We start from the raw sequence: 23,916 nt of genomic DNA, 5'->3' as shown, positions 1-23,916 counted from the left end.
TCCTGTGCAACAGGGGGAAGATATGGCTTAAAAATCTTTCAAATTTCAATTTAAAAATTGCAGGGATCCACAGGGACAGAAGCAAAGGAAGACAGGAGGAAGAAGGCAGGCTAAGAGAAAAGCAGAAACAAATCAGGGAAATGAGGCGTTCAATGAAAATGAGTGGTAAAAGTACCAAGCAAGGAGGCAAAAGAACATGGGTAGAGAGAAGCAAAACAAAGAACATCAAACAGCAGGACAAAAGAGGACAAAATAATCACAGAAGAGGGGGCACATAAGAAGATTAAACTGATAAGGGAAATAAAAATAAGAGAAAACTGACCAAAAAGTCATCTCACCTTTGTAACTGCCTTTGCAAGATAAGTATCTTTGCCTTTTCAGACAATTCCCACAGTGCCTCATAGCTTTGGTTGCCCCTCTCCACCTGCCTGCTTCTCCATGCTCCTGTCCCTCCATGAAGGGGACACCCCTTTTGCCTCTACTTACCCTGCTGCAGACCCTAGAAGGCATCTGCCAGGTGAAGCACCCAGATCAAGTACAGTATCTATTTGGGCTCTCATGACTCAACATCCAACATGACTCAACAAAGCAACAAAAAAAAAAAAAAAACAAAAAAAAAAAAACATATTTCCACAAGACCCAGAAGCCCAAATGTTGGCTTTCACATACTGCTTATTGCTGTATAGCTGGAAGATCTTATTGAAATGTCCAAGAATTTCACATAAAAGGTGCTTTTTGGACATAGGTTCTAGCCTGTAGAGGCTCCAAAGTGTCTAAGAATCTGGATTACAGACTAGCTAGTAATTAGTTATATCTTGGAATTTAACAGTTTCATCTCCCTAAGCAGGTTTTAGGTTGAATATAGGAGTGGAGGCACAGGGTAGAATACAAATATGATGGAAGTCTGTAAACTAGAGACCAGAATTTGCTATCTGCTAACTGAGAAAGTTAAATCTTCCATGGGATACTTATGAATGGAAAATAAACCCATCTAAATTTGTCTACAAAGCCTTATTCAATTTTTCTAGCCATAAATTGAACTTCTGACTTTTTTCACCTGTCTTCTCTTCACTTTATATCAATTAGGGCAATTATTTCTCTCATTTTATGATTGCATTTTAAGCTTTTTGGCTCAGGGATTATCTTTTTTATCACAGTTCTATCAGAAGTAGAACTCTAAATGTACAACATATGTTAACATATGTTACCTTATCGTTTGCAATTGCAGTTTTTTACCAATCTCAGCAAGAATCAGACCAAATAGAACTGATGTAAATGTGCGAATGGCTCTGGGAACAGAACTCTATCTCCTCTAGATTTGATCACTGAGAGCAATCAAGCAAGCCTGTTCTAGCTGAATTTATCATCTCCATTCGTTTTTTCTTGAGAAATTAGAGCCCAAACTGCTGATTGCAGCTGGGTCAGACAAGATAAAAGTAGAGTATCAGGCACTGGATTAGCATCAGAACCATAAGTTATTCATTATTTTAATAGTGTATGCTGCTCCTGCTTTAATGTAAATGATAGGCTCTCCTCCCCCATCCCTGGTTTAATGAGAATACCAGAAACAGCTTTATTCAATGCTCAAGTCTTTGTAGTGGCAACTGAGTCTGCTGTTCAATTAGACAACAAAGCCAGAGATAAGGGGTGCTGTGGGGAAAGGGGATAGGTAATGTTCTTGTCTGAACATGTGCCTGCAACAATTTACTTTTGTTTTACTGAAATTTGAGGATAAATGCATGAACAGGAAGATTTAAACATACAAACAAGAAAAGCCAGCAGCAGGAGGACTCTTATGAAAGAAAACAGGGCTCACAGCAGGAACAGAACCCCAAAGACAGCAGGAGACATGGGCTTGTTTTCTTCCCGCATATGGAGCACTCACTGTCTATAGTTGTAGGCAATGTCTGCAAACTCCTTCCTCCGGGCCCGGTACACAGGATCTGTGAACCCCTAAAGAGAAACAGCAATGATGGGTAAATGCAGGTGGTGAAGAGCCTTTCTTCTGCTGAGAGCATGACTGGTCTGAGGAGCAGTGAGCTTCCAGGGAGCCCCAGAGGTACAGGATTTAATCACTATGAAGAATGTCTATTAGACTTTGTGGTTAGCAGTTTGACCTTTGTAGCTAATCATCTGTCTGATCAGAGTTAAGAAATACAATTTCTAAATGTTCTACTGGGATAACCATTCTCCTATCCTACTGTGATACTTATGTAGGATGCAAGTTTCTCAGGGCTAGGAGTGTCTTCAACACCAAAAGTGATGTCCTTCCCAAATAGAAGAAATATCTGTGAGGCAAATAGCAGTAACTTCATGGGCACTGCTGGAGTTCATGAATGTCTCTCTCAGAGGTGCATGGCACAACAGGACTGGGGGGCCATGAAACACAACCAGATAAAGGAGAGAGCGGAGGTAGAGCACCAATTGAAGAGCACCAGTCAAATAACAGCCAGCATTGGCATAAAAAATATAGATTAGCATGGCATAGATGTACTTGCAGTCAAATCTCATTCTTAAGTACTAAAATACCAAAGGCTTTTTAAATTTCTCTGTTTCTATACTCTGTATGTTGCTGTGTTTATTTATCCAGAAGTTGTCTTCTTTCTTAACGCAACCTGAATAAAGCACTCTCTAAATAATTCTAGGAACTGAAGCAGAGCTGTTCATTCCCTTCAACATCAATGTTTTTGTTTCTTTCTTTTAACACAGTCTTGGTCTATTCCCACATGACACACGAGGGGGCCATTGGCTCAGTGTATCTCTTTTCATTCTGCCTTTCATGCGACTACACCGAGTATCATGAATCATTGTATATGATACATAACACCTCTTGAATTAAGCAATAGGTAGTGAATGACTAATCACCTCATCTCAATTAAACTAATAGCAGCAATTTTTGTTGCGCTGCATGTAATTTATTTATAATCATCCTATCTCAATTAAACTAATAGCAGCAATTTCTTTTGCACTGCATGGAACTCAGTGTGTATTGACAAATGAAAATAAGTTGTTGTTTGCTTGGAGAAGAAGTAGAAGCAGCAAGTATTCCTATATTTGGAAGAGCGAAGAGCTGAAAAAATGTTCAGCTAAGCCAGTGAGTAAAACTATCTAACTCTACCACTTTTACCATGAATCTTTTGAAAAAGGAACCTTTTCTTTTTTCATGTCTCACCAAACAAGACTCCTGACAGATTTAACAACTACATCACAACGCTCTAAGCTCAGTTGTGTGTTTGTGATATAAGATGTAAAAACACTCTTCCTACCTCCAGGCTGTTATACTCTGCTTCTGAAGATTGTGTTGCTAGTGATTCATAAACTGAGTCTCAAGTCAGCAATTCAGAGCCATATGGGAAAACCAGAAGTGTCCCCGTGGTGGCCTTCTGCTCTGATGAAGTCTGTGACTCTTCAGACCTGCTGGTATTTGCTTAAATTAAAGCAACTTCAGAGTTGATCTACTTCATAGCAGGGAATAAACTGATTCTAGCTCTAGAAATGTGGAGCCTCTCTTGTTCTAAACCTTGAAGCTTTGTCTACTGTACTTGTCTTAAAGCAGAGCAAATGTAAATGAGAGAAACATCTACCCAAATAACTAGAAACATGTGGACAAAAAAACCCAACAAACAACTAAGTTCTTTTTCTTACAGGATGGTCAGCATCCAGCTCTGCTCCGTAGCTTAGGATCTGATTGGCAAATCTGTCCAGCTCCTGGATACTTCTGGGGAACCATGGCACTGCAAAGCAGAACAGAAACAGAGACTTTGTTGATGGGTTTTGGGCCTCTTTCTCATCTATCCATCTCTCGATCATAAATATAAAGAAACACATGTAAGGGTCTAATGTCTTCAGACTTCCTTCCCCTGTAGTAGGAGGCAAAAGCAAACCCTGCAAGTTGTGTTGAATTTGTGGCTGTTCTGCACTGTGGGAAAAATACAGAGCATCAAGAAAGTCCAGCCCTTGGCACAGAGCTGGCTTGTGATGTTTATGATTTTCTGTTTATTATTCTGGTTTCTTGGCTTACCAAAATATAGGAATTTTTCCAGACTGTCCTTGCTTTCACAGTAGCTCAAATCAACTGTTTCAAAGGAATGTCTTCTGAAAATCTCTTTCTAAGACTTACTTGGTGGCCTCACTTAGGCTTGGATGCCAAAATAAAATGTTAAATGGCACTCTGATACCTCAAACTAGCATTGTATTACTGCAGCCATTAAACAATAATGTATTCATTTAATTAAAATTCTGGGCCTGGTTCTTCATTGCCTTGTAACTCACATTCTATACACGCTTCCTGCAGTGCAGCCAGGATTTGAAATGGGACCACAGTGACTACATGGCATGGAATGCCCTTGTGGCCTTCTGTTTACAGAAGGTCATAAGGTGTAGGGCAAGGAAGAACAATGGGACTTTCCAGATGTGGTGTGCTCGGACAGGGGAAAGTAGAAAGCAAATGCCTTCACAGCAACTGAGCTACAAGGAGGGGCTCATCGCAAGACTCGTGACCTGACCTTTGGAGCCATGTCTATGCTTACCTTGCAGTGTAGGCACTCCCCTCAGCAGCAAGAGGCCTGGCACATATTCACACTGGCTGTGCTAGGATGATCTCTTGTCCACCTCTTTTAGAAGGGTTTGGCTGTACCCTTATCAGTCATTTCTGGGCCTGGCCCCTCCACTACAATGCTGAGATGGGGAAGTCTGATAAAGGGAATGCAGGGACTGTGAGCCCATACCTTTCCCTTGTCCCATCTGCACACTGGGCAGAGCATCCTTATGTAATTCCTCAGGGTACCACTACCCAGTGGTAGCTTCAGCTGACACTTGGTGTTCCCTTCTGCTGCTCTACTCTTATATATTTGAAACTTTGACCCTAGCTGTCTGTCTTTTCCTTTTCCCATCCCTTTCTTCTTCTTTTCCACTGAATTAACACCATTTTTTCCATGGTATCCTTTGTTAGCCCTTCCAGCTCTGTCATTCTCAGGGAAGTAAAGCCTCCTCAAAGGAGCAGTATCAGGGCCGGGATAACATAGTCTGTTACTTCCTCAGCAACTCACCGAATTCAGCAGTGGGCCACGGAGGGCTTTCCTGAGCCAGAGGCTATAGCTGTGCTTGAATTTAACATCAGAGGAACTGTTCTTCACAAATACAAATAATTGTTCTTTTAATCCACATACGAATTTGTTGCCAAGACACTATGATGCATTCAGCTCTGTCATTTCATTACATGTGATATGAAGGATCACTCCCTTCAGCTTTAAACTTATTTCTTTTGTTATTAAATAATTCCTGCATATAAACATCATTTGTCCTTATTCACCTTCTCCAAGCCACCCAGGATTTTAAAGTTCCCTGTCAGATTCTCCATCTACCATCCCTCATCCTGCCTCACTTTGCCATTGTATTTCCAGCACAGAAACTGTAGCCTATCCCTGCTCCTTCTCACCATTTTTCTGGGCACTGCTTCCAGTTCTGCTCTGCTTTTACTGAGGGTTGGGGACAACAGTTCCATGTAATGATGCACCCCATTCTCAGGCTCTGTACTCAGATCCCATATGCTCTCCACTCCACATACAAGTCAGATTGACAGATTTATCTTCAGTAGGATAGTATAACTCCAAAGTCTACTGCTCCAGGCTCGAGATCTCTCAGCCATTTCTCTGTCAGTAAAATATTGGCAATTCATTTTGTGACCTTCTCAATAAACAGGGTCACCTGTTCAGACAGCCTGGAGAACATCGCTCTGTGTGGCTTCACTAAGCTGGGAGCACTGTCACTCAGCCACACCTCCCCATTTGATTTTGGGTTTTGTGCCAAATCAACCTAATCACAGGAAAAGCCCCCCTCTAAGGACAGAGCCTCTGAGGATTCTGTTGGCAGCTGCAATGTGAGCTCCAGCAGTGCCTTGCTGACAGGGATCATCCTGGCTCCTGATAGACCACCGAAGGGATAAGAGGATCATGCTGCCTCCAGGACTATTTAGCCTTGCTTTTGTGGTGCTGGGTTTCTGCGTGGCACCTGCGCAGAGTGGCCAGAGAAACATGAGTCATTTTTTAGGTGGCCATGGTTTGGTTGCATGCAGATCACTTGCACCCTCTAACCTGGGGTCCCACAACCATATTGACTCTGTCCATGAAGCTCCTGTCTCCATTCAGCCTGGCTCCAACCAGCATTTCTGCTGAGACCCATAAGACTTGGTCCCCCATTTTGAGCTGCACACCATTCTGCTTTGCCCTAATAGGCCTCAAAAAGTCACTAGATGGCAGCAGCAGTCCCAGAAGATCTGATATAAGTGGCTGATGGGTTTACCACTAGCTGGTTTGTCTCCCCAGAAAGGCTCTGATCTTTTTGTTTGATGCCTCCTAAGTTAAACCAGCTGGGGAAGGTGACTAGAAGGAGTTATAGAGTTATACTGACTCCTAGAAAGGAGTCAGTACTGTCTTTTACCATATTAGGGGTGAGCCACCCAGCCTCTATTTTTTATACAGGCAGCAGGGCATGGTGGCATTTATCTCCCAGCTCTGCCACTGACTTTTGCATGGTGTGGGTGGGGGATTGCCACACTGTTTTGTGCTTCAGACTCCCCACTACTGTTCGGGGAGCTGATAACCTGCTATCATAATCCCGACAAAGGCTGCCTGGTGGCCATATAGGAAAGGATTTGTCAGTGTTTGAATAAGGAATCACCTCTGTCAGGGACACACCATGAACAGAAAGGTCCAGATTGTGCGGAAAGACCAATGGGGCTGAGGTCTATAGTGGAAATCTGTAGGGTTTTGCTGCTTTGATTTAGAAAGCTTAAGGTGGGCATGGTTTGAATCATTCCAATTTCAAGAAATGATAAAGTGTGTATAATAATGATTTGCATTCATTAAACCCATTTTATTCACAGCTTTCCCTGAGTACATGGTGCAGAGATTGTGATAAATTGTAAGACAGACCAATGCCCAAGGCTGATGCAGTGACAGACTCTGACTCTACTGTCTGTAGATAGGTAGCTTACTTTTCCCCAACACAGGCACAGCATCTTATCTTTTAGGTGCACAGCCACTGTAGGTACCAGACCTATTCCCTGTTCCCCCCTCACACCCTCCATGCAATGAAAGTAGCCCAAGGAGAGCTGCTGTGGTTGAAAGCAGTAGGGTCTAGAAGAGGAATCCTATTGATGCTCTGGGTTATTTGCACCAGTGTAAACTAATGTTACATTCTGAACCTTTTCAAGCACTTGTGGCAACAATAATCACAGGTGCTGAGCACAACCACAGTGCAGCCACAGCACCTAATCCATACAGTCCCAACAACAGGCATCAGGGTGCAGAAGGGCATCTCTGTGGCTGTGATGTGCTTGGATGCTGTCCCCAACCCACCCCCCACTCCCCCCAGCAACTATCAAATCAAATTATCCCCTGATTAATCTGTTCCATATTTTGTTTGCTACAGCCTCCTCCAGCTCCGTTGCCAGACTCACTGTCTGTCTGCACGGCCATTAACAAATAGCCAGAGCAAGCTGTTGCAACACTGGGCCTCTGTGAAGGTCTGAGGAGCAAACGTGGGCTGAACAGTAATAAATATTGATTTGTCTGTAAGTGAAACAGCGGCATTTATGGGATTGTGCTGGACACCCAAGTGGTGACCAAATTACCATGGGGTCAAATGCTTAGCAGAATGCTAATAAGCCATTTATATGAGGGGCAGCAAAGCAGGACAGCAAGGACTTCTGCAGAACTCTTCCATTTGGATCATTGTGAAGAGGGTCAAAGACAGGTCTATGCAATTTATAGCAGTTCGAGGCCCAGGTTTAGCCCTTTTTTAAACAGCCCCAAATGCTTTGGCCAGCCTCAGGGTTTAGCAAACAAGGCCCCTACAGAAAATCAGCCTCCAGACTGTCTCAGAAATGCAATAAATTGTCTGCATTTCCCTAATGCAGCAACAGAATAATATTTAATTCTTTTTATCCATGGGGTCTAAGAGGTCTGCGGATACCCATCTTGTTTCCAAAAAGAGCCATTAAGAGAAACACTGTTTTCACAACGAATCTTCCCATCTCTACAAAGGCCATTTGGCCCAGTGACCGCACTCCCATCTCATCTGAAGCTTTAAAACTACTGTTGCATTCATGGCATTTTGCTGGTCTGCTCTCAGATGACATTACACTGTTGATCCAAATCCACTGTTTGTAACTTTTTGGTGTGTGAAAGGAAAACCAAAACTGCCTTTTGCCTTTATGAGAGTGAAGATCCTAAAAACAATTAGAGTGTCCAGATTATTAATAATAATAATAATAATAATCACAGAACAAAATAAAAACATTGAATCTTTCATTTACACTTTGTCCATTATAGCACATGCATGTGTTTAATGGTCAGCTATTAAGAGAGGACAGTATTTTTTTTCTAACTCTCCACAAAGCACTGCCCTAAGAGTAGCACTATGTGCTTCCTATGGGAAACTGGATGAAAGAGGGGTTTGCTGCTCAAATCATGAGCATGAGCAATGTGAATCCTTACAAAGGAAGGGCTGAGAGCAAATGTAGGCAATGGTGAAAGAATCAATCTCATGGGACTGTAGATTGGCTCTGGGAGAAAACATTCCCAGCTTTACCTGTCAACTGAGAAAAGTGCAACAATATCCCCATGAGCCATATGCTTGTGATTTTGCTCCCTGGAGTTGCATCACTTTCATTCTGTGCTCTGGGAATAAAATTTCACAAAAGCACATCTGTAGGTTGACCAGATTTGCCAAGAGGATGCATACTTTTGAAAGGCAGTCTGACCTAAAAGGCACCACAAGGCCTATTAATTGTTAATGCCATTGGAAATAAAGGGCTACATTTTACCACTCTTCCTACAGCTCAATATGCTCCATTTCAGTCTGCCCTCGTATCTGCCTCAGCAGAGAATTTGCCACCCACAGCTCAATCCCTAAGCAGTGCTTCTTTGACTTTTCAGATGCGGTTCTTTGGGGATTTCAGTTTGACTGGATCCTTACTACTCACGAGAGAAGTTGAAATATGAAGAAGAAAAGAAAAAGGGGAAAAGCAAGAAGAAATATCAGTCTTCCTCTTCTCCACTGGCAATGAGTTGCTCCTGATTTATACTGTTTCTCAGTTATTAAAACTAAGAAACAAACACAAGTTATCCTCTCATAAGGAAGAGGATCAACTTCCTTTCTGCAGAACTCACACACTAGGATAATCTAGCTCAAAAAAATGCTTTGATCAACACATTAACATGCAGAGAAATCTAATCCCACAGCAGACCAGCAGACCATGGGTGTTTTGACTTCTCTGAGGTCAGAATTTTAGTCACAAAAACTCCCTGGATGGCATTTAGAGCTGTATCTCTATCTGTCTCTGGCCTAGGTTTACGTATAATTTTAACACCTTCATAATAACAATTAGAAAAACAAAAGCAATGGTAAACCTGCTGGGTCCTTCACCTTTCTCCTGGAAATAAAATAAAATAAAATAAAAGTCCTAAAGAGAGAAAATCTTTTATTTGACATGACCATAAATCACCTAATCAACCCTTTGTCCCTCCATCTCATGAATGGAGAGAACTGACTCCAAAGAATATTTGCCAACTTTGTTTTCATCTTCAAATGTAATGTCATGGGGAGAACACAAAGGAGATGGTAAAGGGATTACCAGGACTGATCTCATGAAGGTATTAATGTCCTTTCATGTTGTTCCTAGAAAGGAAGAGGACAATCCAGACCTAAAGTATTTAAAGTCTGAAATCCTATTAAAATCACATCTGTTATCTGAAGAGGCATTTATGTATGTCTCAGAGTGAACATTGGGCAGCCATTGCTGTAGAAGGCAGTCTCAACTCCAGCAGAAATTAGGGGTGTGACAGCTCAGAAAATCTTTCCTTATTTCCTCCAAACACAGAAGTACTTCTGATATTCCCAGAACTTCTTCCAGTAGTGAAGAGTTATTCCTGATCCCACTGAAGTGGGTGGCACAGTTTCACTAATTTCAATAGCAGAAGTTAGGGGAGTCCCCAGGCACAAATAATTGAGAGGCAAACAGTGATTGATATGCATGTACCTGGATGAAAGAGAATAGGGGAAAGAGGAACAGACACTTTGGGGAACTTTTCCTCCCCTCGTTTCATGTCAGCCCAGAGGTGCAAGTGCCACACATGGGAAGGGGCTTCAGAGGCCAGTGGACAGAGCTCGTGAGACTGATGTTGGAAAGTAAATCCTGGTGTTTAAAGGAGTGCACTAGCCCCCTGAGTATGCTACCATTTCATGCCAGGCTTTGCATGTAACTGGGCTCTTATCACCTCCACAACACCACAAGGTTTTACCAGGGTGATTCATGAGGTCCCAAAGACATTCAAGAAGGGGGAAAGCAAGGTGGAAGTCTGTGCTTTGTGGTCACTTCTAGTTTTGTTATTCTTCCATTTGCCATCTGATGTTTTCTGAATGAGGATAATCTGAAAGTCTGCTGGACTTTGTAGGAAGCATCTATTAAATAAAGAGTTTGTAAGAAGTCAGCAAATGAGCAAAAACTGATGAGTCAACATGCTGCAATAAGGCTGTCTTTAAGAGACTGCATGTGGCATCAACCAAACCATTAAAGGCAAAATACTGTAACACCAGTTCCTATGAGACCTCGTCAAAAACTTGGCCAAAAATGGAGCGTGGCAATCTATATTGAAAAAATCTGTATGAAAAAGCTTACAATACACACAAAGTAGACAGAAGGAAGGGGACACAATCATGCAGGTACAAGGTTAACACTTCTGTTGGAGGAAAAAGAAATAATTTAAGTGTGCGACATGAATATTCCTTGTCAATATTATCTTTGCCAGTGTATCCTTACCAGTGTCCTTCCTTTTTGTTCGTGAAAGCTCGTGCACTGTTACTCCAATATCATTTCTTAAGGACTTGATGATCTTATCCAGTGCTGGGACATTCTTGCCTTCCAAGTTAATGAAGAACTCATACTCATCTTTATTGAGACGAGAAGGTCGAGATTCAATGTGAGTCAGATTTATGCCTTTTTCCTGTGTGAAAGAAAGATTTTGGTCACACACCAGGGAAGGAACACAACATAAAGACTAGGCGCCAGTCAACTACCTATACCATATAGTAATAGCAATTCAAAATCAGAGACTTGACTCTGATGGCCATTGGACTGAAGGCTTTAAAAATGGAGGGGATGCAAAAGGAAACTGAGAAGTAGCAGTATAAAAACCATTACCACATAAACCTTCAAAAAACAGTGATACAAGTTGCAAATAGGATTTATATTGTAAATGACAATTCCAGTAGTGTAAACACTTACTGGAATCTCATCTGTGTGGATAAGAACTTTTTCCCAGGATCAATATGGGAAAAAAAGAGTTTCTCCCTCTTAACAGAAAGTGATTGCTTTGTTTATGAACATTTCTAAAGGAGGTCATAAAAGCAAGGATTGAGTTGTCCTGTGATCTAAGCTTCTGCCCAGCCAACAGAGTCATCTGCAAAGCCACCTCCACAGCTTCCAGGTCTGTGAGCAGGTTTTGGGCAGAGAACCAATAGGAAACATGGATCCGCACCAGAAAGGTAGCCCAGGGTTGTGTAAATAAAAATGTGGGTTTTGTAAGATAATAGAATAACAACAAACAAAGAATTGCAGTCAATGAGGGTGCATGGGACCTACAGAAATCACCCAGTCTGAGCACTTGCTCAAGTAGACTTCACAAAAGCTAATTGTTCAGGACTGCGTTCAGTTAGATTTTGAGTATCTCTGCAGACGATAGAAACTTTGCAGCCTCTCTGAGCAAGCTGCTCCAGAATCTGATCACTTTCTCAACAAAAACAAAGTCTCAACAAGGACCTCCACTTTCAAACAGCAGCACCTCCTAGCTATCAAGAAAGGGACTATTTGCAACCATAGTTGTAACTACTATGACTAGTTGGCATCTGACTTCAGCTGTCACCATGACAAGTAAAGTATGATAAAAGTAAAGCAATCAGTAGCTAATACCATATTTTTTAGAAAAATCTTTTAAAAAACCTTTTTTTAACAGATTTTAGTCAATGTTGACCTTCCTTCATGCTCCCACAACAGCCACAACCATGTCTGGGTCACAGTTTCTCTCTTACAGGGAAAAGAGTTAACCCTTTGAGAAAATCTTGGCCTAAAGAGTAAACACAGAGGAGTTAGAGGAGCTTATGCATGGTTTTCAGCAGTCAAACTGACACTGCTGTTCTGCTTTCAGGCTCAAGTAGATCCCAGACTGCATGGGGTGAAATGATGGCCCCACTAGTGTCAGTATAAACCCCCTGCAATGGGGTCAGGATTTCATCCATGAAGAAATGCTGCAAGGATCTATTTGTGACCTACAGGGAAGAAAGAGGGAAGACTTTTTTTCTCTACCTCCCTCTAGCTTGAGCTTCTCAAGCACTTTAAGGTTTTCTTTGCTGCTCTCAGTGCTTGCATAGCGCAGGGGGGCATCTGGCCATCAGCAGCAAAGGTCTCATTCACTCCACCACAAAAGGCAGTTTATTACTTTGTAGGAAACAGCATGCATGTCATTCCTCTGTTTTCTGAGTGTCACACGCTACAGATGAACTTAAATTGTTTGGCTAGATACCAATACAATAAGTTGAAAAGGTCAAAAGCTCATTCACCACCAACTGCTGCTCTGGAGAGATACTGTCCTCATGGGGCTGTCTGCGGGCAGAGAATGGCTGTCACTGTGCTGGGCCCTGAGGACAATTTGTTTTAGGCCTCCAAAGCCCCATTTCACAAACAGACTGCACATTGTCCCCTCTGTGCAGTGAGGCACTGGGCGGCAGATTGGCCAGGAGATAGAAATTCAAATAACTCCAAGCTGGGAAGCTTTTGACAGAGAGCAGGCACAGGGCCCTTTCACCACGACCACACCATGAAGATCAGTGCAGTAGCACAGGGCTGGCACCCCCCTGCATAGCTACTCACAGAGGTAGAGAGCGAGTGTAAAACACATCTCTATGCAAAGGGTGAGACAGACACACCGAAGTGCTGCTTTACATTCACTTTCCACTGGTGCATCAGGGCATTATACCCTGTATCTGCATAGTATCACAAGAGAACTGGGTCCAGTTTGTTGCAGAGGTTGTGATAACATCTCTCTTCAGCAGCTGTTACCACCTACTTCTCTTTCCCACTCAGCATCCTTCTCTCAGGGGTAGCGTGTGAGACATCCCACAGGTTACCTCAAACTGTATATTTTATTTTTGGCCAGGTGATTTGTCAGCTGTACTGATTCTCCAACTGGGCTCAGTAACCAGCTGAGCAACCAGTAGTGCCTGCAAAATGGAGGGAACCTGCTGGGTTTGAGAAGGAAGAGATAAGTCATGGGGTGGACATAAGGCAGTAGAAGTATCAGTGACTCCCAAAGTACCATGGAAAAAAGAGGAGATTGGGAAAAACAAACTAACAAAACAAAACAAAACAAAAACAAAACAAAACAAAAAAAAAAAAAAAAAAAAAAAAAAAAAAAAACAAAAAAAAAACCAAAAAACCTAAGGGACAGAAGGATTACATAGAAAGAGTCACCTCTTTCCTTACACCTAGGACTAGCACAGCTGCCTTCCTGCAGGATCTGAAGCCATTTTGGCTGTTATTCAAGAGGCATGTGCAGCTCGGTGACATGCAAAACCAATCCACTGATTCCTTGTGCAAGGGCTTCAGGGCACAGCAGCAGAGCGGTTGAAGGGAGAACCCTTCTGGTAACTGTTTTCAAAGGAGGAATTCAGCAGCATACATCCCTGAACTATCTCTCTCATAGAAATATGCTGTCATGTACAGTGCATTTATAACAAACTCCCAATTTCAAAATACTTACAGTGGTTCCATCACAAGTGTTGTTTAAAAAACTCAGTTTCATTCTAGTCCAAGAACTCCATCTAGTGTTTATTGTTCATAGTTTCACATCATTCTAAACTGTATACTTGGTATTGTTGAATCTTGCAATGGCATCAAGTTTCTCACTAGTTTAAACCTCTAACATCTGAAGCCAAATGGCTACATGGAAAACGTTGATGGGGGATTATTGTTTTATTTTAAGCAATTTTCAATCTCTGTGTAATTAGTAGAGCTTGAAATCTTTACAATATATGTTCTGAAGTGACAACCAATACAAATTCTAGATCATAGAATCAGAGAATGGCTAAGATTGGAAGAGACCCCAAAGCCCAACCACAAAGCCCACATAGTTCCAAACTCATGCCATGGGCGAGGCTGCCACCTACCAAATTAGGCAACCCAGGGCTCCATCCAACCTGGCTTTAGTACCCCCAAGGATAGGGCAAATCACCTATTTATCTGATGAAGTTTCAAGATTTCTGAGTTAATGTTCGTTGTTGGATACCAACTCTGAGTTTCAGAAGATCTAGTCTGTCATGAGTTTGATGTTGGATTTACACCCAAACTGTTAATACTTGTCTCTCCTGCCCTTACTGTTTTAGAGCTGGTAGAAATCACTTGAGCACAAAGCTCGAGATTTGGCATTACTCTGCTTAATTTGACCCATTATGGTCACTACACTTGTGAAGAACTTGCAGTTCTTGAGTTCTTTTAGCCCTTACCACAAGTTAGTTCAGGGTTTCCTGAAGGAAAAGTCTTTCAGAAGAATCGTAGAATCATAGAATTGTTTGAGTTGGAAGGAACATTTAAAGGTCAGCTAGTCCAACTCCTCATCAGAGAAGGACAGCTAGACCAGGGTGCTCACTAGTAGAACTAGTAGAAATTCACTGCCTAATTTTCATTGATCAGGGAAGTTAGGAAGTTGCAAAGATGCTTTCAGCCACAGCTTCCTAAAGTGAAGACTAAGGAACCTGTGTTCAGCTTTACAGTCCAAGTGTTAGATTCTCAGCTAAAGACAGATCTTCCGCATTTTCACCCTCACATCTGCTATCGTCTTCACTACATGAACAGGCTTACAGATACCAAGGGATCCAGAGAGGACCACATCAGCACCTGTCCCTTCATTTACATCACTCAGCACTTCTCCCTCATGGAAGCTTAGCATGAAGTGTTTGATGTAATATAACCAGAAAAAAAATAATAATAAAAAAAAATAAATAAAAAAAATTAGAAGAAGAGCATTCCCCTGTATAAAATGTCTTGTTTCACTTGATCAAGAAGCCCTGCTCCACTGGCCCTAGAAAGAGGTAGAACCATCCTGAGAATACGGAACAAGGACACTGAATTCACATATGGAAAAGATGTTGTAGATATCCAGATACGTACTGCAGCGGAGAGGCAGGCCTGTGTGTTCACCAATCAGTGCAGGTATCTCCGATACACATCCTGGCCAAAGTGACTGCCTGCCTCTTCTGGTTTAGAAACAATACCATGGAGCCAATGCCTACCCAAGGGATAAAGAGATGAAAGTCACTTTGGACTTTCTGATGAATAAAGTAAGCTAAAAAAAGAAAAAGAAAAAAAAAAAAAAAAAAAAAAAGAAAAAATGCACTGTCATCTTTGCTGGCTCTGAAAGCTCAGGGTCTTGTTTAGTGCAGCCTGTCACTCCCAGCCATTCCCCAATGAGTAGTGATTTACCCTGAGAGCAGGAGTTCTACTGGTGCAAATCAGTGTGGTTGTGAGCTAGAGCCCTACTCACTGGAAGTAACACAGCTGAAAGCCAAACCCTGTACTGAACTCCTGCTCTGGTTTTGATGATAGTCATGTCAGTGAAGAGGAGAGGCTTCCACCTAAGGGTGGGTTGAGAAAATCTGTAATATTTTACAACATGGTGTCTGACACATTTTACTGATGAAATGTTTACTGTGACTTGCAGTTCTATCAGAGAAAGAACCTCAGAGGAATAAACGTATTTCTAAATTCATATAAATTCCTTTATTTATATAATGAAAAGTTTAGTTCTGATATTTTTTACCAATATATTCAAGTCTGGTAAAGACAGGTTGTTTTCTTTTTTTCTTTTCTTTTTCTTTTTTTATTTCAAAATGCACCTTGCTGCTGTTTTAAAAAGTGATCTCAATTTCAATAGATGTGTATCAACACAGAGAAGATAAACATTCCCATCATGTGTAACATTGCATTGAACTCCATGTTCTCTGCTTTGCTTTTTCAACCTTGATAAGAAATCTGGAAGATTTTTGCTTTTTTCTGACCTGAATTTACATTCGTTTGTTGTTTGTTTGTTTGTTTTTAACTTGTTCAGTGAATAAAAGAAGAAACAGAATGACTACTCTGTCTTCCTAATTTTAAGCATGATATTTTGTGTATTTGGGAGGTTCTGTTTTAGACTGAGATGTTTATACCAGTTTTGGCTTTGTAGTTGTTGCCTTTTCTAATACCATAAGCCAAGCAATCAGTGTATGGCTGAGCAAAGTAGTGCCATAGTATAATGAAGGTCCTATTCAAATTGTGTGTAGCAATTCTGATGATGGGTTTATGCTGTCTGTACACTACCCTCAAGCTTACAATGAAGACAGAAGATTTTCCAAGCAGAACCCATGGACAAGCTGCATCCACAGTGGGATGTATAAAAACTAGGTATAAAAAGGCTTTTCAAGTAAAAATAATTGAGTTTGATTATTTAACCAAAAAGCAAATGTTTGCCACATGCAAATATACACACAGATCAGCTAGCATGGAAAAAAAGTGGATTAATGATTTGCTTATTGTTGGACATGATTGAGGAGCTATTGCATCTACTTATTCTTTTTGAAGGTTGTGCATTGACCTAGCACTGCAATACACTGAGAGAATGTGAAATAAACAGATGTCAAGAAAAGTGGATAGAATAAAGAAGGTTTTGAACATAAAGTCAGTAGACATAAGGAGCTGAGCACACAGAGGAGATTCTTTAGAAAAAAATCAAGCTACACATGTAAAGCAACAATTGTTACTGCAGCCACCACCTTGTGTGCAACTAAGACCTCAACAGAAAAAAAGAGCTTGGGTCTCTTAGCAAAAAGTAGATGTGGGAGCAAGTGGCATTCTGTCAGCTGCACGAGCGATTTTAAAGGATGTTTGAGTAGGATGAACACTAACAGACTATTTTGCAAGACACACTAAAATTCCCTTAGATTTGGTGTCACAGTTACAGGATGTAATTCTGAGACACGAGCATTCTGCAGCGACTGGCTTTATGCCTTCACTTGCCTGAATAGGAGGTATCCCTACCTTCAGTCCACCCTGGCCCACAGCAAATGCTTACCTAGTTCATCTGGACTGTGTTTGGATCTGGGAGCTTTTCACTGGGCACTTCTTTAGGAGTTTTGCTCCCAACCTAGAGACTAGGGAGCAACCACAGTGCTTTATGTGCCCTTATTTCTCAGAAGGCTGAGAACAGAGCATCTCCCCTCAGGCTCCTGCTGCATTGAAGGCCAGCTTGCAATAGAAGTTAATACCTGGTCAAGTGTCAGCCGAGCAAGAAAGTGGAGCATATGCAGGATGTGAACTTGGATGTGAGCAGATACTCCTGCATCCTAAGCAGAGATGCAAGAATGATGTAACAGTCCTTGCAACATAATAGAAATTTTTGCTCCAGCTCTTAAAATGAGGAGAAAGAACTTCCCCTTGTCCACATGGAGGTCTATTTCACAGAAAAGCAACTCAGCTGCTGTTGGCTCTGCTAGGTCTCTTATTTCTTTAAGTATCTTCTCATGCCTTCATTTCTCAATCTGAACCTTGCTTCTGAGCCTCCCTCTCTTGAGAGAAGATTTCTTTTCAATACTCTCAAATTTACAGCTTTTTTAACACTGCCTCCCTTTCATGCTCAATGTAGATTTATAGATTGGCTAGAGAAGAGGCAAAATCCTCAAAGCCGGAGATGGAGGCATGGCCTATTTTGTACTCCCAGGAGCCAGCTGGCAGGAGGAGAGCGCAGCGTGCTGTTCTCCACCTGCTTTCCCATGCCCAATTTCCTAGAAAAGCCCTGACAGCTTGCACAGATACAGCCTTGGTAAGGACCAGGAGGTTCAGAATTCACCATGCACAGCCAACCATAATGCAAGTGGCTGCAGAGGTTCATATCTCTGTAGGGGTGTCTTAGTTTTATCTAGCAGAATTGTTTTCTTCAGAGTGCCTGGTATGATGCTACGCTTTGGTTCTAGGAGAAAAACAATGTTGATAACACACTCATGTTTATAGTTGCACAGAACCAAGGTCATTCAAAGTGAAGAGCCCAAGAAGCTAGGAGGGAATAGAATTAGGACAGCTGACTGAAACTGGCAAAAGGGATAAACCATACCATATGGCATCATGTGGAATGAGTTTTGAAGGGGATGGGAGTTAATCTGGCAGTCTTTCACTCGCTGGGGAGCTAACTAGACATCAGTCAGTGAGTGGTGAGCAATTGCTTGTGCATCACTGGCTATATACATTTCTATATTTATAGATATATATACAGTCAGAACTATTATACTTTTCCTTTTCTCTATCTTAGTGAATAGTTTTACCTCAGCCCATAAGTTCTGCTTGTTTTTTTTCCCCCTAATCTCTCCCACATCCCACTGGGAAGCAGGGGGAAGTGAGCAAACGACTGTGTGGTGATTAGCTACCTGTCAGATGAAACCACAGCAAAGGCTGAAAGCTGCATCACTGCTGCTGCTCTAGGGAACAGGCTGATCGCATATTGTGGGGTTTGTATTTTTTCACCGCTTCATGTGGCTACACAAGGCAGTAACAGACAGAAGAGCCGCACCCACATCTCCTCTCTGTACCACTCCTCTCAGACCAACTTGACACATTTCCTTAGGCCACAACCATCTCTTGGGACAATGTGGGGGGTCTTGGTCTACAGAAGAGCCCACCAACAGTGGTTCTAGACCTACTTCTACCAATTACTTGAGTTTAGCAGCTGTTTTTATCAAGCAAGGATGGAACAGAAGAAGTTGCCACAGGCATAAAGGTTCTTCACTCTTACACAAGGAGATATCCATCAATTTCTCTACTGATTTGCCAACAGTGTAAAGCTAGCCTAGGAACACCTATGGCAGGTCTTTTCTAAATCTTGGTGCTGGGGGAGGCTGTAAATTTTCAGAAAAAGAATTGACCTCACTAGGATGCTAATAAAAGAATTCTAGAATCACAATCAATAAAATTGGAAAAGATCACTAGGATCACTTAGTCCAGTCTTCAATCCACCCACTCAAAAGCGCTGGCATCTTTACCTGAATTTCTGTCTTTTAGGCTGCCATGACTGAAAGCCATGACTTAGCTGGCTTCATTTAGGTACCTGCTTTGGATCTAGAAAAGTTATATCCTTTAGGCAGCTACATATCTCCTTCCCATAGCAGTTTTCCTTTAAAAAATATAATAATTTGCTTAGGAGATGGTAATGCATTTAGTAATAGAATATCATCAGACCTCCTTAGTTCATTAGAAGACATACATGCTGCCAACGTACAGGCATTTTGCAAGACTGAATTGCAGTAGTCAATTCACAGATTTAGGCAAGGTCTGTTGTTATTAGTATGAATTCCAATTCATCTTAATGAGTCAAATATGGCCTATAATTCATAATTATTTTTCATTTGTAGTTGTAGAACACAAATATTTCATTTCTTTGTCAATTCAGTTTATGAACGGAAAGTATGCATGCCACAACTTACAAAGTTTCACAGAAAGAACTGCCTTCAGACACAACAAACATGTGATAATGTGTTGTTTGTTTTTCTTTAAGTTGCAAAATCAATATAACAGAGCGTATTTGCATGGGAGCACAGAGTATTTGCATGGGAGCACAGAGTACATACCTAAACATGTTGCAACACAACCATTCTGAACTGCAAGGATTTCATACTTATTAAACAGCATCCATGACATCTGGGAAATAATTCTTTAAGAATAAACAGGAATACAATGTCCTGGAATGTAAATGGCTCCCTTTTTCCCCTAAAGCTTTCCAATTAAGCCAATATGTTCCTTGGGAGTGAACAAAGTGCAAAACACTGCCTTTCTCATACTGCTTTGGAGGTACCCTCCTACTCTCTGTGGAACTACCAATAGGGGGAGATGGTAGGTTCATTTATGTCAGATTTACTGGGCTTCACAGGTGCTTAGAGGGCAGTTATTCCTCCACATAGAAATGCTTCATTCCACATGGCTCATGATCAGGTTATATTTGCCTTTCTTTGCTGTACATATGCCTACACAAATGTCAGCCTCAGGTTATCTCCCAGGTCACTTCTGCTTCTTACTTTAGCTGCTACAATGGAATACTCCTTTCTTTAAATGCAGGGAAAAAAAATACGTATTTTTTACTTTCTCATGTCAGTTAAAGGTGGAGGTTTTAAATGACAACACCTCAAGGTTTGAACTTAAGATGGCAACTCCTGGTATAGGACCTCAAGTGCTTTCAACTCCAGAAAATAATAAATAAATAAATAAATAAATAAATAAATAAAAAGAATGCCATGGTGGCAGTCAAATAGAACTGAGAACATGCAGAGCAAGTGCTGCTGCAATGGGAAAAAATAAATGCATGGTTGGGTCTCATGAAGAAAAATATTTACCTCAAATGTGCGCAGAACTTTAGCCAGAGCCCCGACTTCTTCTTTCAAAGAGAAAATCAAAGAAATCACACCATTTTTGTTTGAGGGCTCTTCAATGTACACGGATTCCTGAAAGAAGTGAGAAAGAAAATCATTATATTCACCCCAGGAGTCAGTTTTGCTTTTCTCCACTGCTCTTTTGCACTGCATTAGCAACGTAAGGAGAACATGAAGATCTTTTAAACAGGATTTAAACAACTGTTGCTTCCAGGGGAAAGAGAACCACTTTGGGGCTGCCCTTGTTTATGATGGCAGAGACACACAATATATTCTCTTAAATTAAGTCCCATGTGTGAGGAAGGTAGTAAAAAATAAAAACAGCCTCCCTCCATTTCTGCCCAGCTCTGCTTCTCAAGTGTATCAAGCTCAGGGAATACTGGATCCATTACTCTACTTTGGTTTTGACTACAGTGTAACACCTCCTAGCTTCTGTTTCATTAATACTCTGTACAAAACAGCAACACCAAGTTGCTTACCATTTCTACTAACAGTGTAATTCGAAGTACAACCACCACAAACTTCTGGAATTCTTATTTGTGTTTTTTAACTTCTGTTGGCCTTGGATGCATGACGTCGGGATGGCATTTCAAAGATCACATCAGACATTTGTAACACTTAGCGGTGCTGATGTAACAAGTCCTAGGTCAAGACCCAACTCAATGTATCTATCCTTCCAATTTTTCCCTATTAGGATCTACATTTTTAGTCAGAATCTGACCTCATTTTAGCTATTGCTAAATTTAACATATAAATCAGAGTATAAAGGGTTTCGGTTTGCTATATTGTCCTTAAAAATAGCAAAGGCAGTATTTGTATTCGACATTAATAATTAAATCCAACTGCTTGGAAGCTATAAAACTCTTGGTGGGACTACATGTCCTGGGGCAGCATTGTAATGAATTACCTTCTTCTGTAAAACACATAATTGCTGATTCTTCAGGCTGTCTTTTGAGCTGCTGCTAATGTAAGTATTCACTGCCAAAGAGCGACAACAGATTTTTCTACCTGGTTACATTTCCAGGGTAATTTAGATATTAATTGATTTCTTTACACCATAAGATTGCCCTCAATGCCTTGGAAGACTTCTTTCCGAAGCAGATATTTTCTCATTGGTGACTAGCATGGATTTGCTGAGAATAGACACTTTCAGGCTATTTTCACTCATTTTCCCACTCTTGTAAATTAGTTAATGCTGGTGCTTAAGAATAAGGCACATTGCAGAAGGGACTGGGCACTAATTCTGCAAATGTGATGACAGTTATTAACTTCTTGCACATCTGCATCTGAATGTAGTTCACTGGGAGGTCTTTGTTCAAAAATTAGTGCATGTTTGATTCTGTCCACAGAGGTAGAGATTTTCAGTGCAAGATGAAGGAAGATTAAAATGACTGATTTTCTAACTACTAACCAGTTTTTATCTATATACATATGTTCAGGCAGCACACACTGGAGCAAACACATCAACATAAATACAGGAACCCAAATCTATTGTTGAACATCTTGTACTGCATATGCATATTTTTTTACTATTGATCACAGTTTATCCATTCTCACTTCTCATTCTAATTTCTTGTCTTTCATCCTCATACAGAGATGAATTGCAGTTTTGGGTCAATTCTACTCTTTCACTTCTGTAACAATGATTGAGAGTTGAACAAATTATTTCATTGTCACTGAAATACTGCCTGTATGATATTCGTATGTTATCTATAAATACTGCATGGAAAAAAATATAATAATAAAACTAAAAAGTCAGCTCTAAGTCTTTTTTCCCAGGAAGTAAAATAAGAAAAAGCTGACAAACAGATACATCGGTTTCTGGGCCTAGTACTATCTCTTACATCAGTGATGTGTAGATGCAAGGAAAGTTTGCCTGAGTGCAATACAAATCTAAGTTTTTCATTAACTACTTCACACAGGCATTGACATTGCCTTTCTAGTACACACAGCTGTACTAGAGGACAATAACACAGACCTGCCAGCCTTCTAATCCATTTCTGAGATGGTTAAGTAAAGCCCTTCAGAGTGAATTCCACAACTTCTGAAACTAAAGAAAATGTTTCCTGCAGTTTCAGAGAGAGTAAACTTTCATCTCTCTGTCTCAAGTTCCAGAGTTAGTAGTTGTAATAAATAGTAGAAGAAAAAAAAAATGGAAAAAAACAATATTTTAAAGAAAATAAGATTCCTAAGTTACTTCTGAAAATGGAACGAGTTTTCAAGCCACGTAGTGTCCATTTTCTTATGACATTTAGATGTTCAGCTCCCATAGATCTCACTGTGGCCAAGCAATTAAACAACCTGGAGAAGTAACATGGTGAAACGCTAACAAATCTGGGGGGAAATTCAACCACACTGCACACAAAGCAGTAGGAAACCAAGCTTCCTTGGCTGCTATATCCTTAAGAACAATTCTGGAATATGAAGCTCTTTTTGCATATCTGTTGAAGTTTTTCTCTGCCATCAGAGGCACTGTGCAGGACAAAATATTGTCCTAATAATTAACTACGCTGTCCTCAAGTTAACATCACTTACTTCTGTACTAACTACAGTGCCTGTAACCAAAAGACGTGGATTTCACTATTTTCCTGAATTTTCCAAAACAAAGGGTTCAAAGTAAGTCAGTAAGCATTAAAAATAGTATTCAGAGTGCAAAAAGTTAACAAACAGCTCAGCCACAGAAGCACATAACTTCAGCTGCATTACTTTAACAGTTTGCTTTCATTACTTGGGTTTAAGAGACCTCTCTAATTTGCTGCTGGTTTTTCTGCTGTTTCTTCTATTTGCCCTATATGCAAGGATTTGTGTTCTCTGACATCTCTCCTTTCTTTCCCCTCTTGTTATGTTTTCATTTTCATCCCCACTGCATGTCTGAGAGCACAAAACCACTGGCTTCCAAAAGGGACAACAGTGGCAAGCAAGGACTGCCAAGCATGAGATATGCACCTTATCATGGGCATTTTGGAGAACAGGGCACGAGATCTGCAAGCATGTGGGCTTAGGGTTACAGTTAGGGTTGCAGTTAGGGTTAAGATTACAGTTAGGATTAGGGTTAGAGATAGGCCCTGCTGCTCACCTGGAAGGAGTCTCCATTCATCTTGTAGTGTTGTGCATCCATGGTGAAGAGGAGATGATGCTCACACAGAAAGACTGCAGGTGAAGCCTTCCAATCTTACCACGGTGGCCAGAGCTCTGTGCAAAGGTATTTAAAGTGGAGCAAGCAAGGCAAACCCATTTCTTTCTTCAGCTCCCTCCCCTGGATGCTGTGCCAAAGGGGCGTTCTCACTCCACACCCCCACCCACCCACCCACCCACCCTGTCCTGGCATATGGACTAGCTAACCCATCTGGGTCCCCATAAGAGCACTCCAGCATATTGTTTTTATCTTTGCCCACAGGGGATGAGCAACATGCTTTG

General features: G+C 41.1%; 1 protein-coding gene across 1 annotated transcript in view; it reads right to left on the bottom strand.

Moving 5' to 3' along the window:
* PAH (phenylalanine hydroxylase) overlaps positions 1-23,689 on the bottom strand; it is a 34,587-nt gene extending 10,898 nt beyond the window's left edge. Inside the window, exons 1-5 of the mRNA XM_072349232.1 lie at positions 23,576-23,689; positions 20,464-20,571; positions 10,823-11,006; positions 3,646-3,734; positions 1,886-1,953 (exon numbers count right to left, since the gene is read on the bottom strand). Of these exons, the coding sequence (XP_072205333.1) occupies positions 1,886-1,953; positions 3,646-3,734; positions 10,823-11,006; positions 20,464-20,571; positions 23,576-23,617 (491 nt within the window). The 5' untranslated portion in view covers positions 23,618-23,689. The remainder of the gene's footprint in view (positions 1-1,885; positions 1,954-3,645; positions 3,735-10,822; positions 11,007-20,463; positions 20,572-23,575) is intronic.
* Positions 23,690-23,916: the final 227 nt, after the last annotated feature.

The sequence above is a fragment of the Excalfactoria chinensis genome, chromosome 1 (genome assembly GCF_039878825.1).
Source record: "Excalfactoria chinensis isolate bCotChi1 chromosome 1, bCotChi1.hap2, whole genome shotgun sequence".
In the NCBI taxonomy this organism is placed as follows: domain Eukaryota; kingdom Metazoa; phylum Chordata; class Aves; order Galliformes; family Phasianidae; genus Excalfactoria; species Excalfactoria chinensis.
The sequence above is the reverse complement of the archived record's forward strand: the minus strand, read 5'-3'. Positions and strand labels throughout refer to the sequence as shown.